Source organism: Thunnus maccoyii, chromosome 11 (assembly GCF_910596095.1).
Source record: "Thunnus maccoyii chromosome 11, fThuMac1.1, whole genome shotgun sequence".
Classification (NCBI taxonomy): Eukaryota; Metazoa; Chordata; class Actinopteri; order Scombriformes; family Scombridae; genus Thunnus; species Thunnus maccoyii.
Genome location: NC_056543.1, coordinates 1,444,468 through 1,461,633, shown reverse-complemented (window position 1 = coordinate 1,461,633; position 17,166 = coordinate 1,444,468). Strand labels below are relative to the sequence as shown.

General features: G+C 38.3%; 1 protein-coding gene across 1 annotated transcript; it reads left to right on the top strand.

The window, feature by feature from the left end:
• Positions 1–1,183: 1,183 nt before the first annotated feature.
• Positions 1,184–9,874, top strand: LOC121907607 (thrombospondin-type laminin G domain and EAR repeat-containing protein-like; the record flags this gene model as incomplete). Its single annotated transcript, XM_042427265.1, has 6 exons — positions 1,184–1,376; positions 2,842–2,900; positions 3,692–3,868; positions 8,142–8,320; positions 8,793–8,894; positions 9,011–9,874. Coding segments are annotated over 6 exons (864 nt in total), but the record flags the coding sequence as incomplete, so codon positions are not given.
• Positions 9,875–17,166: the final 7,292 nt, after the last annotated feature.

Sequence of the window (17,166 nt, the reverse complement as noted above, 5' to 3'; positions counted from 1 at the left end):
AACGCCCTCGGGGGAGATAGCGTTTGTTCGGGAGCCAAAACTGAGAACAAAAAAAAGTCTCTTTTGAAAGACTAATTGCGGATCTCTGGTTGGATTTAGGTCAGAGGTGTCAGTGTATGATTTGTAGGTCTTGATGAGACGAATAAGTCGGTTTTGGTTTGATCTCTCTACGACATTCCTACGGGCCGTGGCGGCCATTTTAGTTACATAGGTGACGCTAGAGAGCACATTTTGGCACTTTGGGGGTTAATTTTTACATTTTATCAACCATTAACCTGATGTGTGTGCCAAATTTGGTGAGTTTTCAAGCATGTTTGGGGCTGATGTCCCGTAATAATAAAGAAAGAAACAAACACATAAAATACAATTCACCCTTTGGACCTAATTATCACCTTTCTGACAATGTCAACAGAAACTGAAAATGTAGAAGCTTCATAAAGTCGAATTTATGGCAGAACTGTTGTGTTGGATTAGACTAATAAAGTGTGTAGATACAGAAGTTTAATGTATAAAAAAAGATGATAAAAGAAAGTATATTTGTTGTGTAAAAAACAACATTAAACAGAAAACTTTGTAGTTTACAGGGAAAACGGAGGCACATTTACCTTCAAAATTTAAAAAACAATTAGAGAAACGAGCTCTGTTCAGCTACAAGTATCCAACATGAGTTTTATAGAACAATCTACTGTCCAACCAAAAAGATCCCAAGTATTTATGTTGCTGTAGTGTCAGTCAGCACGGACAGGTATGGGAACCATACCAACCATAGTTCTGATCCAGAACTTTAAGATCACATTTCTATAAAACTCTTCAGTGCAGATTTGTTAAAAGTGTTTTTGCAACTTCACACAGTCGATCATTTCATGTTGAATCAAATGTTACTGAACGTAGTCTGAACATTACAACACTTTTTCTAGATATATAAAGTTTTGCACATTAATCCGAAATGCTTTTATGGATATAATCAAAAACAAGTTGGATATTTTTTTGTGTAATTTTGTTTGTTTCCTGCTGCTGTTGTATTTCTGTGTGTTGATGTGTGTCACGCTACTGATTGTGAACACACGTTACCGTTACGACTTACCGTGTTGAAAACTCCCAGATCTGAGGATCGTGTTATTATCGTACAGAGACGGAGGGTCAGTTGTTGATATGATGTTAAAGTAGATGAATAATCATATTTTTTCTCTGTCAGATTTTCCTGGTGGTGGCTAACTCCAGGGAGGCGGAGCCCGAGCTGTCAGTCATCTACCGGTGGAATCGGCGGCGACGGCGTTTCCTCCGTCATCAGACTCTGGAGACTCACGCCGCTCTGGACTGGGAGGCCTTTCACATCCACAACAACAGCTTCCTGGTCGTAGCCAATCACAGACGAGGTAAACAGGAAGTGAGCGCACAGACGACAGAATATAAGAGTGAAGAGGAGTGAAAGTCTCAAGTCTTCATCAGAACATTTTTAAGTCGTTGAACATGCTCAGTAACAACACTGCACATTTTCTATTTAAAGCTGTATTGACAGTGTTTATTAAAGGAATATTCCAAATGTCTTGACAGGTGAGTCTGAACAGATTGTTTTTTGATCTTGTGTGGTGGACGGCAGCTGTCAGCTCATATATATCAATATGTTTTGAACAATCATTGCTTCACCAACATGTTGCTGACGTTCGCTTTTAGCTGAAGAAGAAGAGTGAAGCTGTGAGGAAGCACCGGATTTAGATCTACTGTGGAGAAATGAATTAATCATTCAACATGGCTTACACCACTTTTAGTTTTTTGTCGAGGAAAATTCTCGTCTGTGTGTCTGCCTCCTCAACCGAACATCAAACACCTGCTTTGTTTGTGTGTGTGTGTGTGTGTGTGTGTGTGTATGTGTGTGTGTGTGTGTGTGTGTGTGTGTGTGTGTCCTGTGAAGACAAAACACACTCACTGATCTGAGCTGAAAAGAAAAAAGATTGTTTATGATCTGACCATCTGAAAGAAAAAGACAGAAAGAAAGAAAGAAAGGCAGCTGATGCAGCAGGTGTACTGTGGTTAGATCACACACACACACACACACACACACACACACACACACACACACACACACACAGAGTCTGTACAGGCCGTTGATGTTAAAGTCATATCAGTTTTACTTTACTAGAGTTATGTGAATAATGATTGACTTTTATCACACAAGACAAATTTACTAAAACACAAAACTGCTTCATAAAAATGTGTCAAGTTTTAGTTTCTGAGTTTTCAGCAATTAGCAAAGAAGAAATTAATTTGACAGATTTAGTGGGTGGAGTTGAGTGGAATTTTGTCTTTTTTTAGCCAGCAAATTCATTTTAGGGCACTCGATATGTCTAATTGTATTTTGGCCATTCAAAATATTTTAATTCATTCCAAAGATCCAAAGATCCAAATAGTGTTAATGAGCTATCATTTATTAGCTTGAAAGCTAATGTTATTCAGCTGACACGTTTGATTTCTACCTAACAAGAAACCAAGTTGTATATTAAAGTAACACTCCAACATGACAGTAAATCCAGAGTCACATGTTTCAGATCAGTATCTCCGTGTGTCCCATTCTGAGACTGGACCTGGATGTGATTAGCATAGCTTAGCACAAAGACTGGAAGCAGGGAGAAACTGCTAGCTTGCTTTTCAATTCAAGAAAACATTTGTTTACCTGAATTGTTTCTTGCTCTACAATCAGAATATTAATAGATCTTTATTAGATCAACAGGTTAAAATTATTTAAATTATTATTACATAATAAAAACAGTAGATTTGTTCTCACGTTCAGGTTGTTTTTATTCAAGTTTAAAATGATTAAAACGTGTCCCTGTTTGTCCTCAGCCAGAGACTCCAACCACAACATCCACAGTGTGATCTACAGGTGGAACCCAAACACAAAGGTGCTGCTGTCCTCACAAACCTCCTGCTGTCCTCACAAACCTGCTGTCCTCACAAACCTGCTGTCTTCACAAACCTGCTGCTGTCTTCACGAACCACCTGCTGTCCTCACAAACCTGCTGTCCTCACAAACCTGCTGCTGTCCTCACAAACCTGCTGCTGTCCCCACAAACCTGCTGTCCTCACAAACCTGCTGCTGTCCTCACAAACCTGCTGCTGTCCTCACAAACCTGCTGTCCTCACAAACCTGCAGTCCTCACAAACCTGCTGCTGTCCTCACACACCTGCTGCTGTCCTCACAAACCTGCTGCTCTCTTCACAAACCTGCTGCTGTCCTCACAAACCTGCTGCTGTCATCACAAACCTGCTGCTGTCCTCACAAACCTGCTGTCCTCACAAACCTGCTGCTGTCCTCACACACCTGCTGCTGTCCTCACACACCTGCTGCTGTCCTCACAAACCTTCCTATGTTGTCCTCAGCTACCCCTTCCTGTCTTGTCCTTTTCTCTTCCATCCCATACTTTCTTGTCCTCTCCTGACTCGTCCTCTCCTTTCTTATTCTCTCCTGTTTTGTCTTTTGTTGTGGTATCCTCATCTTTTCTTGAGATCTTGTCCTGTTCTGTCCTGTCCTGTTGCATCCTTTCCGGTCTTCTTCTTACCAGTCCTCCTTTATCCTCTCCTTTCCTGTCCTTTACTTCCCTTCCTGTCCTCATCCTCACCCATCCTCCCCCGTTAAACCCTGTCCTTCCTCTTTTTGACCTCTCCCGTCTAATTGTTTCTTGTCCTCTCTCAGCTGTTTGAGGTGAACCAGACTCTGTCCACATCCGGGGCATATGACTGGGAGTTCTTCACTGTTGGACCGTACCACTTCCTGGTGGTTGCTAACACCTTCGACGGCCAGACCACCACCATCAGCTCCACTGTCTACGTTTGGCTAGACGGATGCTTCCAGACCTTCCAGAGCATCCCGGTCAGTCTTTGTTGTCTTTGTATCAGAGACCTCTTGGCAGCAGGTTTTGGTTCAGGATCTTGGCCTCGTTTCCCAAAAGCTTCTTAAGAGTAAGATGATCATAAAATCCATCTTACAAAAGCAATGCAACCAAAGACTCTTAGAAACGATCGTAGATTAACGAGTGACTCCTGAACGCTCAACGGAGGTTCAGCGCTCTTAAAAAGCTGCAAGAGGAACCAAAACAAAAGAAAACTGATGTTTTATTCAAGTTGTCACTGTTTTTTACATTTTATACTTTTCTCATGAACACTGATGTTCTTTGTTCAGTGATGTTTCATGTAAAATAAGTGATAACAATGTAAATTGGAAAGTAAAACTAAACCAACACACACACAACATTAATTCAACAATTGATCTGCCATTTTGTGTCATCCTCCTCCTCCTCTCTTCTTCTTCATCATATCTTCATCTCTTCTGGCTGAAACTTCCCCGGTGGGATATTTACAGATTATGTATCTACTCTTTTCTTTTAATTTATGAAGTGTATGTTGTTTGTCTCACACTTACATACAGACAGTCTGAGACTTACAGGAAGCTCCACTTGTTTACAACATTTATGCTTTTGATGTATTTTCATTACCTCTATTGTGCAACTTACAGATAGTTAAATATGCAGAGTTACTTTAAAATGTATTCATCATCACCTTCATCACCACAGACAGCAAACGTTAAGAAGCTCTTAAACATTCTTAACTTCTAAGATCGATCGATCGATCGCTGTGATCTGTTATGTCCATCTTCGAAAACGTTGTTCAATTTAATTCAATTCAATGTGTTGCTGTTACATTTCCATCCAGCCAGCTGGTTGAATCCACAATGTGTAGAATTAGAAAATATCCAACTTTGATATCCTCCAAAATCACATTATTTAAAAAATATTGATGTGGAAATCTGAACAGATCGATTATCAAGAGAACGGAGTAATAAACTGTCAGTAAAGATGTGTGCAGTGAAAGGTTAAATAATGTTACAGTAATGCTATTATTTATTTTAAAGCACAGATTAATTAACTTTTATAGTTAATTAATCTGTGCTTAATGTCATCTACACATATAAGAAAGACCATCAACCAATCAGAGCAGAGTATAAATCAGACACTGAGCGTCCTGTGTGATAATTACATACAAATTATATAATTTATATGTAGTGTGAGAAAGTACATTTACTCAAGTACTGTACCTAAGTAAAATTTTGAGGCACTTGTTTATTAGATAATTATAAGATATTTTTCTCATAATTATAAGATACAGATCTTGTAACTAATTGTCTTTTATCATAATTACAAGAACTTGTCTTCGTAATTACACATTACACATTTTTAAAATCATAATTACATGATATTTTTCTCTAATTATGTGATACGGAGCCCATAATTATAAGATCTTTTTTATGTTAATTATGATTTTTGGGAGGATTTATGAGATATTTCTCTTATAGCATTTTTTGTAAGTTTAAGATCTTTCTCTTGTAACTGTGAAATCACATATAATCATAATGCCTTTTTTTAAACTGAATTATGAGACTTTTTTATTGAAATTGTAAGATATTTGTAATCAATTGTGTTTTTTATTGTAATATAAGAATCATTCATTCTGTCCTCACACATATCTCAACAACTACTGATAAGATTTACATGAGACTTGCTGTAGATAATCATTGTCCCACAATGACCCTAACCCTATGACCCCATGACCTTTCCTCCAGCGCCGCCTTCAGGACAAACTTTCTTCTTCTTCTCTTGTTTTATTCAAACTATCTGGAAAGGTGAGTCCTGTTAGACAGCAGAGTCGAGAGCAGACAGACATGATGAGGAGGATTATCACAATTATTGTTGTGAATCAGACGTGACAACATCCAACCACAAATCACACACGGATAGTAATAAACCTGCCGACTCACCGCTGCAGGGAAACACTGTGTGTGTGTGTGTGTGTGTGTGTGTGTGTGTGTGTGTGTGTGTGTGTGTGTATGTGTGTGTGTGTGTTGTCATGGATTAAAGGAGTCAAACTATTCAGTGTTTCATGAGAAGTCAGAAAAAAATACATTTAATTTTGTAGAAGTATGTTCTTCTTGTTGAAGGGTATTTCAGGTTCATTACATCCTGTGTCTTATTTCTGTAGTTTTGTTACTATTTATTATTTCTATCAGTAATAGTTAATTCAATACTTGCTGTTGCTGGGGGATGTTTTGTCTTGGTTTTGTGTTTGACTTGGACTCTTCTCGGTGTCATTATGATTTGGATTTATCGTATTCTCGTGAACTTTTTGCCTCGGACTTGTCTCGGTTTCTGTGTCTTGACTTGGACTTTTTCTTTTTAATCTGGACTCATTATGGTCTTGGTGGGAGATTTGACTCCAACTTGTCTCAGTCTCATGGATGTTTTGACTCGGACTGCAGCTCTTATTCATTTATTTTAAAAAGTTCATAATCAAGTGATAAAATTAATAATAAAAAAAAATGGAGTCAAGACCCACATAATAGCTTTTTCTGGAGATTTCAACCACATCTCACCGTCTGCCTCAGCGGATTGAGTTTAATCTTTTTTTAGCAGCTGTAATGTAACACAGCAGCAGCCTCTGTGTGTTTACTGCTTCTTCACTCATCAGCAGGAAAAGGTCAAACAGCAGTAAAACAGCAACATGATGACAGACGTTCACATGAAAGAACATCCATCAAATCAGTGTCAGATTTATGAAAATGTGTTTTCATTTCTGCGTAGTTACGTAGTTCATGATAAAAAGGAAATGAAACCTTCCAATTAAAACACAGGAAACTAAAAGGAGTGTAATTAATGAAACACACACACACCTGCAGGTGACCTGTGTGTGTGTGTGTGTGTGTGTGTGTGTGTGTGTGTGTGTGTGTGTGTGTGTGTGTGTGTGTGTGTGTGTGTGTGTGTGTGTGTGAGGGGGTTTCCAGCAGCAGACTGTTTGGACTCGTCAGTCGGGGCGGATCATCTGACTGAAGACTTTTATTGGATTTTAAAACCACAAAAAACATGTTAAAGCTTCATGAAAACCAACTGAACCTTTAATTCAACTTCTGACAGCGAGTCACAGCCAGGAGAGAAAACATTCAACTTGTTTACACAAATACATACGTAACACATCTACAAATACGTTTCAGCAGCTTTGATGCCATAAACACAGAGCCTGCTGGCGTCCTCTAGAGGCTGCAGGAGTCATTACACCTGGAACAAAAAACACACGGATGAAATCTGTTTGTTAAACTGAACATTACATTTAGAGACGTGTGTGTGGACATAACTGAAGTACAGGAAGAGGTGATATATGTTACAGATTAAGGGATTTTATAATATATTAATGAAAATCTGTATTTCCTTGCATGAGTCTGTTAGATGTTTGTGAAAAAGACCTTGACATGAATCTAATGATGATATGTTAAGTTTAGTATTTGCAACAGTGTCAATTTCTTATTTACTAGCAATAAAACTAAAGAAGCTTATTTCAGATTCATTCATAAATAAATCAGGATTCACAAGCTCTAAAAAAAAAAAAACTCCACAAAAGACGTCAGAAGGCACAAAAGGCACTTTTTGGAAATTTGGAAATAACTTCACAAAATTAATGCAAAATACTGAAATTCAATTCAATTCTTGTTTATTTTTATTAAATTATTCCACATCAGATCAGAACTTAGATAAATTAAAAATAAAGATACTTATTATCGTTGCTTATTTTGTGTTGGACAGACTATACTGCTGTTTTAAAAAATAATAAATATTGTTTAATGGACTTTTGGTAAAAACAGAATTTTAGCTCATTGTATATAACTGAAGTGCAGTTTTTTGTTTGTTTGTTTGTGGGGACGGGGTGATGAAAAGTGTGGACTGTATTACTTTTTGTTTGTTGGGATTAATTAATTAATTTCTGGGCTGATCTTTTATTACAGCTTTAGCAGTAGCGGAGCTAAAAATGTTTCTTCCTGGCGGTGGCGCTAGAGGAAAGGTCAGGGTGTCATGATAATAAATTGGGTTTTTTCCTCAGCGGAGCATCAATTTTCACAGTAAATTTAATGAAAATCTGACTTGTAGTTGTTGAGATATGTGACTCTGGAACAAAATGCTGGACTGACCTTCATCAACATGAAAACCAACAACACCAGGTCACGTTCAGACTTGTGTCACATCGTGTTTTAAACAGTAACTGTACCTCGATAAGACTTTCTTCCAGTCGGAGCTTCAGATCTGAGTGTTTTCTTCTGGCTGCAGACGGTGGGAGCGACGGACTGGGAGACGTTCCAGATCGACGGCAGGTTCTTCCTCGCCGTCGCCAACAGTCAGAAGGTTTCAGAGCGCGGCCCGAGTCTCTACAGCATCAACTCCACCGTGTATGAACTCAACACGCTAACCCAGACCTTCATCCGCTTCCAGGACATCCTCACACACAGGTGACCAACCCGCTCATCACACAGCAGGTTCAAATCCAGAGCAGATTAATGAACAAACATCTTCAAATGTTTGTTAAAAATGAAAAAGTAACTAACAAAACAATATGTTGTCTGCCAGGAGGTGGTTTGTGGAGTTGTTGGATTTTCTTCTCTTTGATGGAGCTCAGCTAACAGTTTCCTCCTGCTTCCAGTCTTTGTGCTAAGCTAAGCTAAACATGTCCTGGACCTGTTGAAACTAGCTACTGTTGATGTATTTTACACTTCTGGCAGCATTTAGGAGTTTATTGTACTGAATACCAGATATGTGTCCTTATCAGGGAATATGAGAGACCTGAACTCAGCAGAGAGAAATAAAACAAACAAACACACATTCAGCATCAGAAACACTCACAGACACTAAATAGACTTGAGGTGAACACTAGAACTGAGGTTAAACACAGGTTAAAAGCTGCTGTTGTGTTGCTGTGTTCAGTGCTGTGGACTGGGAGTTCTTCACCATCGGAGAGGAGAAGTTCTTGGTGGTGGCCAACTCTCATGATGGCAGCTCCTACTCTCTGAACAGCGTCGTCTACAGGTACGTACATGCTGTTGAAGGTTGGAGACGAGTCTGACGGTGACATCAGCTGTTGCCGGGTGGTAGATGATAGGTGGTATAGGTGGTATTATTATTTCTGTTCTTTGTGTTTACAGGTGGCAGGGCTACGAGGGCTTCGTTCCAGTTCACAGTCTACCAACGTTCGGATGCAGAGACTGGGAACACTTCAGCACCGACGAAGGTTCCTTCCTCATCTACTCCAGCGCCACCTCCAGGCTCAGCAAGGTCTTCAAACTCAGGACCTACTGAATCACAGATCCTCACACTCTGCTGTGGACAGATTTCATTGACTTTAAAACCTGCCGAAACACTGAAAACCTGCAAGACTTGACCGTCATCATCACCTCAGTTTCTCAGGTCTTCAAACTACATTTCCAACTTACCACTTTTCACCAATGTCCACTTCAGGGCTTGTTTCGGGGCCTGTTGAGATTTTGTTCAAGCTACTTCCTCTTCAGGCTTTACAAGTACTACAAATAATAATAAACATTATTTATATATTTTCTCAAAGATGAAAGTTGAGTCATGTCAAGCTCTGCTGATAAGGACAGCGCCCTCCAGTGGAAGATAAACTCCCCAAAAATGATTTAATGAGAAGAAACGTTGGGAAGAATCTCATAAGATGTGACTCTTCAGAGCTGGAAGGTTTCTAACATTAACAACACACAGGTCCATCACAAAGGCCAGTCCATGTGGCACTTTCCCATACAGGTGTACAACCTTTAAAACCTGCTGAAATGCTTCAACATATATTTGTAAAACCAAGATTTAATGGATTCAGACTGAGGATTTAAACTCTAAACAACAACTTCAGCCTCTGTGAGGAGCTGATCAAAGAGTAAAACCATCAGACTGCTGAAGAGATTCAGATTCATGACGGACTGAAACACAATCTTTGCTTTGTAATTGTTGGTGAAAGTGAAGTTTTGGATTTGAAGTTTAAACCGGACTATAAAACATGAAGTTTACCTTAGTTTTTATTCTCATTTTTCAAAGTGATTTCTCACCAAAACTACGAAGTCAGCATTCGACCTATAGATGCTCGTTTTGTCCATTTGTCCAAAACCAAAAGATATTTATTTGAATCGTAGACAAAAAAGTTGATGTAAGAGAATTATTTGCTTTAACAAGAATAAGAGTCAACAGACATGTTAGCAGCTCTGTGAGGCTTTAATTAGGCACAGTGGTGCTTTAAGCTAAACGCTAACATCAGCAAACATAATGTTTAACCTTCACCATCTTAGTTTAATGTGCTAGCATGCTAACGTTTTTCAGGTATATACAAAAGTAAATTATAATTAATATATAACATAATATATATATAACATAAATGTCTGAACCAGATTTCATGAGAATCCATGAAATAGTTATTTCAGTCTGGACCAAAGTGGTGGACTAACAGACCGACATCGGCTTCCACAGAGCTACGTTGCTAGCATGGCTAAACACAGTGATAAAACGACAACATCAGTTAGTGTTTTTGAGGGAAGCTGTTTGTCTTTATCATGTGTTATCGACTTAATTTAAGCTTCAGATTCAAAGATGATAAATCTGCAGTCTTCCAATACTCACAAATCAAGTTATAAAAGCCTTTTGATAAAAACATGTTCAGACCATCTGAAGCAGAATATATCATCCTGCTGTGATGCAGCGTGTTTCTGTAAAACCAGAGACACGGCTGCCAACTCTCACGGCACACGTCCATTTTCTGTGATCACAAGTGTTCAGCTGACACCTTGGAGACGCCTGATAGACACAGGTGTGAATGGCGATGTGTCCATTTGTGAAACGCATTTTAAAACTAAGTGTAAACAGCCTCAAAGACGTTGGACTTTCATTTTGAAACACATATAACACAGTTTGTACTGTTTAAACCAACAGAGCTCAGGGTTTATGTTTGTGTCCTTCACACACTTTAAAACATGTGATCAGTGGACAGAAAGACTCTCAGGTGTCCTCACAGGGACAATAATGGACTCAGAGGAGGACATGTCACCTCATGATGGACTGTTTATCTGGACTGAAGGTTTTTACTTCCTGAGGAAGCTGGAACGCAGCACAAGACTCCGTTTTTGTCTTTTTTAATATTATTCTGTAGCTGAACTGTAATTTATTATTTTAATGTTGTTGGTCAGAATGATTCTCAAACTTCAGGAAAACGTACTGTTTAAAATAATAATATGTTTATAAAGCATCTTTTAAACCATACACACATATATATAATATTACACTTATTTATTATAATTATAAGACGAGGAAAGTTTAACTTTTGTGTAAAATTGGGACCAAAAATGATTTCATATTGTTTAACTGTACAGATAATTTTCTGTTATTCTGCAACAAACAACTCTTATAATATTCTTTCCAACATGTCTCATACCTGTACTGAAATCTGATGGACAGCACCTGCTGTGACATCACAGCAACAGCTGCAGTCTGCTGCCCTCTGCTGCCTCAATGTGGAATTACACTTTACTGTAAGTCCTCCTATGTAGTATTAATAATCAGTATATAAAGAGTTAATAAATGGTTTGTGGCATACTATAATGCTGTTATAAGCAGATATTTTAAGTGTTTATTAATGTTCAGTATCTATTATAACTTCTCATATGAAGACATATTTTATATTATTACGGCTTTGTTTTATTATATTGTTGTTCATGATCTGTTTATACAGGAGCAGACGCTTGTGTGTGTCCACAGGAGGAGTTATAGTTGTTGACTGATACATTAATAACCACTTATATCTGCTTACAGCTACATTATAGTGGGTTATAAACCATTTATTAACTGGTTATAGACTGATTATTAATGATAAATTGAGTAAATAAATCCTCTCTTGTACAGTGATGGCTGCTGAAAAGAAACCAAACTTCAGTTTTTTTCATTTTACTTACAAAGTAGAGACAGTTACAGTCAATAATGTTCATACTAATCTTCATCTTTAGAACTATCACAGGTCAGAGAAGGTGGGGTCACATTTTTGTTTTTCATTTTTTGTTCTTTTCATGTTGGGATGAAACTACTTCAATAACACTCAGACACAGAAAACTAAGTGACCTTCATCATCATCATCAGTTTTCTGTCTACACTTTAACATTTTCAGTTCACTTGTTGTTCTGTGCTGCTTTTGGACACTTTAGACGCAGATGTGTTTAAACCAGTGGCGTTGTTTCCTCTCAGATATTTGAGATTGGATGCCTTCAGAAATTGTTTTATTATTTTATTTTCACAATATTTATTTTAAATTTTCCTTATCAATATAATCAATATAAACAGAAGTCACTTTTCTGTGTGTTTTTACTGCCATCTTCAATCAGAGATGGAATAAATACTCAGATCCTTTACTGCAGTAAAAGCACTAACACTGCAATGTAAAAATACTCCATTACAAGTAAAAGTCTTGCATGACAATTCCAACTTAGGTACACACTGATGCTTCAGTATTAATAATCTAATGATGTCATATATAATATAATATCAGTCAGAGGGACCAAACCACTACTTTTAATGTGCAATGCCAAGACTATATGTCAGATGTGTCTCAAGATTGCATTGGCAGTAGCAGATCTAAGGACTCAGTCTAACTTACCTATGTTACACCTGACCTCACACCTGACATAGTATCTAAGGCATGCAAAGGTTATGGGGGAAACAGACTACAAACTGACTATGGTACCAGATGGAGTGAGTAAGCAGTAGTGCATGCTGAGGTTGTGGGTACAGTACACTACGCTGATACTACCACGGTGGCTCCTCCCCCCTTCGGTGTGGAGGCTGCTCCACCCAGGGTGTAGAAACGGCTGAAAGCTTGGCCAGGGGGAAGGTTCGGTCATCACCGCTGTGGTTTCGTTTCCCATCCTGCTGGCGAGGTGGTGGGCACCTGGGAGGTCCTGTTCTGCCGTCCATCCTGGCGCGAGGCATCTTGTTACCTTCCAGCGCTAGGTTGGCGTCTCCTGAGGTGTGGATCCACAGGACTTTGTGCCGTGCTAGAGGGCACAAAGACGACGGGTGTTGATCAGGTTTGAGGAATTAGGTTCATTGAAAGGACTAGATGTTACAATCCCTAGTGTTTGCACCACTTCTAATTCGGGAGTTCTTGAGGGATGGCTGCTATAAGGCTTTACCAGCGGGACACATCGTCAGTTGTGTACCTCAGCATCACAGGGTGTTTCGGCCAGTTATCACAATACACCCTCTGCTGAGGCAGGCCCACTGCAGGTTAAGCCTGGGTGTGTGTTCCGCTGTTAGCTGTTCGCCTTAGCAGCCCAGGTGGTGTCGCTCCTCTTCAGCCACAGCCAATGGCTCGTCCTCTCAGCGGTGTTGGTCAGCTCTTTGATGGCTTGTCTGTGAGCCTGTCCCCTGACTTCAACCTCCCTAAGCTTTGCTGTTGTGCTGGCTACAAAGCCCCTACACCCCTCCTCCACACCCTTATCTTCCAGCCTCTGTCCTCTGCCTCAACTGCTGAGTTGGAGTAGCACAGCTTCTTATGCTCATACGCTTCTTCGATGGCGTCCTCCCAGGGAACTGTCAGCTCTATGATGTAGGCGAGCTGGCAGGAATTAGACCAGAGGACAAGGTCTGGTTGCAGGGTGGTTGTTGCAATCTCTGGAGGGAAAATGAGCCTCTGATCTAGGTCGACTCATATCTGCCAGTCCCTGGCTGCATTTAGTGGGGCCAGATCAGGGTTTGAGGGGCCAACCTTCAGCTTGTCCCCCTCCCAAACAAACAATGGTGGGTGTCGGCGCACATCCTGGTTGAAGGGTTGGGCGTTGATGGAAACCCTCTTGCACTCAAGTTTATCGGCTACACACCTGAGGACCTGGTCTCCATGTGTATCTGCCTTGAGTGAGGCTGGTCCTACAGGTAAATATATTGTGATTTATTACAAATTTTGTTTTCACACAAGATGAACAATCATCTTCCCTCAGTCGCTTTATAACACCACTATGTACATAGTGACGTGCTACAGATAATGATGATGATGCTGTTGATGATGATGAAGAACGAAGGCAAAGTGAAACAGATGTTTTAACACATCATCACTATTCTGCAAAAGCTTTACAGTTTCATTTCTAATGTTGTTTGCAAAATAATATTTTAATTTTTTTATGTGCATTTGATAAAAGTCAGTGAATAAGAATGTTTAAATATATATAATGTGGCATCTTCTGCTCTGTTGATCATGTTGATGAAGTTAAACTGAATTAAACAAGATACAGAGAAGTTGTGCTTTGTCAATCATTGATTATAAGTGTTTTGTTTTGTTTTTTACTGGTTGACATACAGTATAGTTATGTGCATAATGATGAGTTTCTTCTTTCCATTAAACACATTTGACATCTGTTCAGAGATTTTCTGTGAATTATCCACAGTAACGTGCAAACTGTCTGGACAGACACACTGCTGGTTAGTTTTTAAATGTGATTTTTCAATGCTGCTGTGAGTACCACATGTTAAATCCCATCGAGATCCGGCAGCAGAAATATTAGAGAAACATTTCCACAAACACAGCAAATAAAACCAAAATAATCTGCATGTTTACATATTCTAAGAGGTTTTCAGTGTACCAGTCCTCTAATAAACTGAACCAGTGCACATCAGCAGATGCTCTGTTAATTTTGCACTAAACTATATTATTCATTAAATTTGCAGAAGATTAAACGCTAACCTTTGAATGAAAACACATTTTCAGCACTGATTCACCATTTGAAGAGCAAAGTACAGTAATACAACACTGAGCAGTTCAGCTTTTGGCCACATGAGGGCACAAGTGTCAAATCTATACTTTATTGTAGCTTGAAAATGGAAAATGAATATTGGTATTAATCCCAGTAAACCTGTGCAAAGTGTGAGACTTTCAAATGTCTTGTACTAACCTTTACAGTAGAACTTATAGTTCTAAACAGTTTGTTAATGGTGAAACTTTTAACGTTATTCAGATCAGATTGTCACATCTGTTTGTTTCACATACTGAGGCATCATCAGCAGAGGTGTGTTTGAGTATCTGTGGAGTCTGCATTTACTGAACATCTCTCTCAAAAAACAATAAAACATGTAACATATCCAGCTTGTTTGTTTCTGCTGTGTAAATGTACCGTCTGACATGACATCAATCAATCGATCAATCGAAGTTTATTTATATAGAACTTTTCCAACAAATCAAATGCAATTCAAGGTGCTTAACAAGAGATTGACAAACCGCAGAATTTAAAAATGAATTTAGAGTGTAATGCGCACCAAAACAACTAAAAAACAAAAAAAAGTTAATTGAATAAAACAACAATAAAAGATAGATAATTAAGATAATACAGATAATACAAGCAATAAATAAAATTATGTAAAAAATAGATTACAGTAAAACAGTAAAATCTTGATCAAATAAAACAGAATAAAATAAATCATAATGATAATGATAAATAAGTTAAATAATAAAACAATAAAATTATAAAACATTACATGAAAGCCAGACTAAATAGATGGATTTTAGTATTTTCAGCTGCTCTCAGATCCTCTGAAGGTTTTGGTTCAGCTTTGAGAAGCAGCTAAAAGAGAAGAACCGGAGGATCTGAGGGGCCTTCCTGGTTCATAAACATAAAGCATTTCTCAGAGGTAGTCTGGTGCGAGGCCATCAAGTGCCTTATAAATTATAAAAGAATTTTAAAATCAAAACCAAAACTAACAGGTAACCAGTGTAAAGACTTTAAAATAGGTATAATGTGTCCTCCTGGTCTTAATCAGTACTCCTGCAGCAGAATTTTGAATTAATTGTAGCTGATTAATTGTATTCTTCAGTAGACCAGAAAGGAGAGCGTTACAGCCGTCTAGCCTGCTGGTTATAAAAGGGTCTTTCTGTGTTGCTCAGAGAGAGAAATGGCCTCACTGTGGAGAAGTTCTTCAAATGATAAAATGCTGTTTTAAAATTGATCCCTGTGGTGCCCTTCAGGTAACCTCATGGTGTTTAGAGGAGTGGTCATCTATAGAGACAAAACATTTTCTCCTGCAAAGATATGAAGTGTAGGAGAATGAGTGCCAGATCGCTGTGACTTGTACCGATGCCAAACATGTCAGCCCACCAAACCAAACAGGAGACATCTGGAATATTGGGAAAGGGGTGAAGTATCACACACACACACACAGTGCAGAGACGTCCACTCAAATTTGGTCAAAGTCCAAGATAAGTGAAATTGAGAAATGTTCCATTCTTCTTCAGGATTTGCGATAGCCAAAGAGTCTGGTAAACAGGATGAACCTTGTCACGCAACACAAACACATACACACACATACAGCCTGTCTTCAGTTTGAAAAGGCATGTCATGAAAGATATCTCTGACTACATTGTTTTTTTTTTTTTTTTGTTTTTTTTTTTTTTATTGGTGATATTGTTGACAAGACATAGTGGGAAGGAAAAAATAAATAAATAAAAGACAAATCAAGCAAATAGACAAACAAAAATAATGACAAACAACAGCAATGACAACATCATATTACAATGAAAAAGATAGTAAAATGTAGAAAGCAACTAAGCAATATGGGTTGATTGTGGGAAAGGGGAAGGGGGGGTGAGTGAATGAAAGTGAGAGAAGAAGAGAGAGAGAGGAGGGGGAGAAAGAAAAAGTGAGAGCGTCAATAATTATAATAATAATAATAATAATAATAATAATGATAAAGATATTTAGTTTCTAAACAACAATAATTAGCCTATACGTGTTGGTGATATAATAATATATAATATAATGTAATATAATATATATGTATAACTGGGATGAGGGAGGGAAAAAGTCAAACAAAGAAATAAAAACAAAAACGAACAAAAAAAAACAAAACAAAAAAAAAAACAAGGATGGAAAGGAAAAGTGAATTAAATTAAAAAATAATAATAATAAAATAAGTAAAAAAAAAAAAAAAATTGTCTATTATTGGTTGGGTATGTGGTCTGATATGTGGTCATGTACGTGGCTCTGGTTTTGGTTATTGATTTTGATTGGATTCTGGGTGGAGTTTTAGGGGATTAATGAATATGGTCCATGTTTCCTCAAAGGCTGATTTATTGTTTGTTTTGCAAGCTGTTATTTTTTCTATTGAGATGTGTTCTGTGACTAGATTGGTCCAGTGAGTGATATGGCAGGAATGTTTGGATTTCCAGTTTTGAAATATTATTTTCTTGGCGATAGTTACAGAAATCAATAACGGGTTTTTGTGTTTAGTTGGGATTGTGGTATGTGTTAAGTCTCCCAGCAAGCAGAGCGAT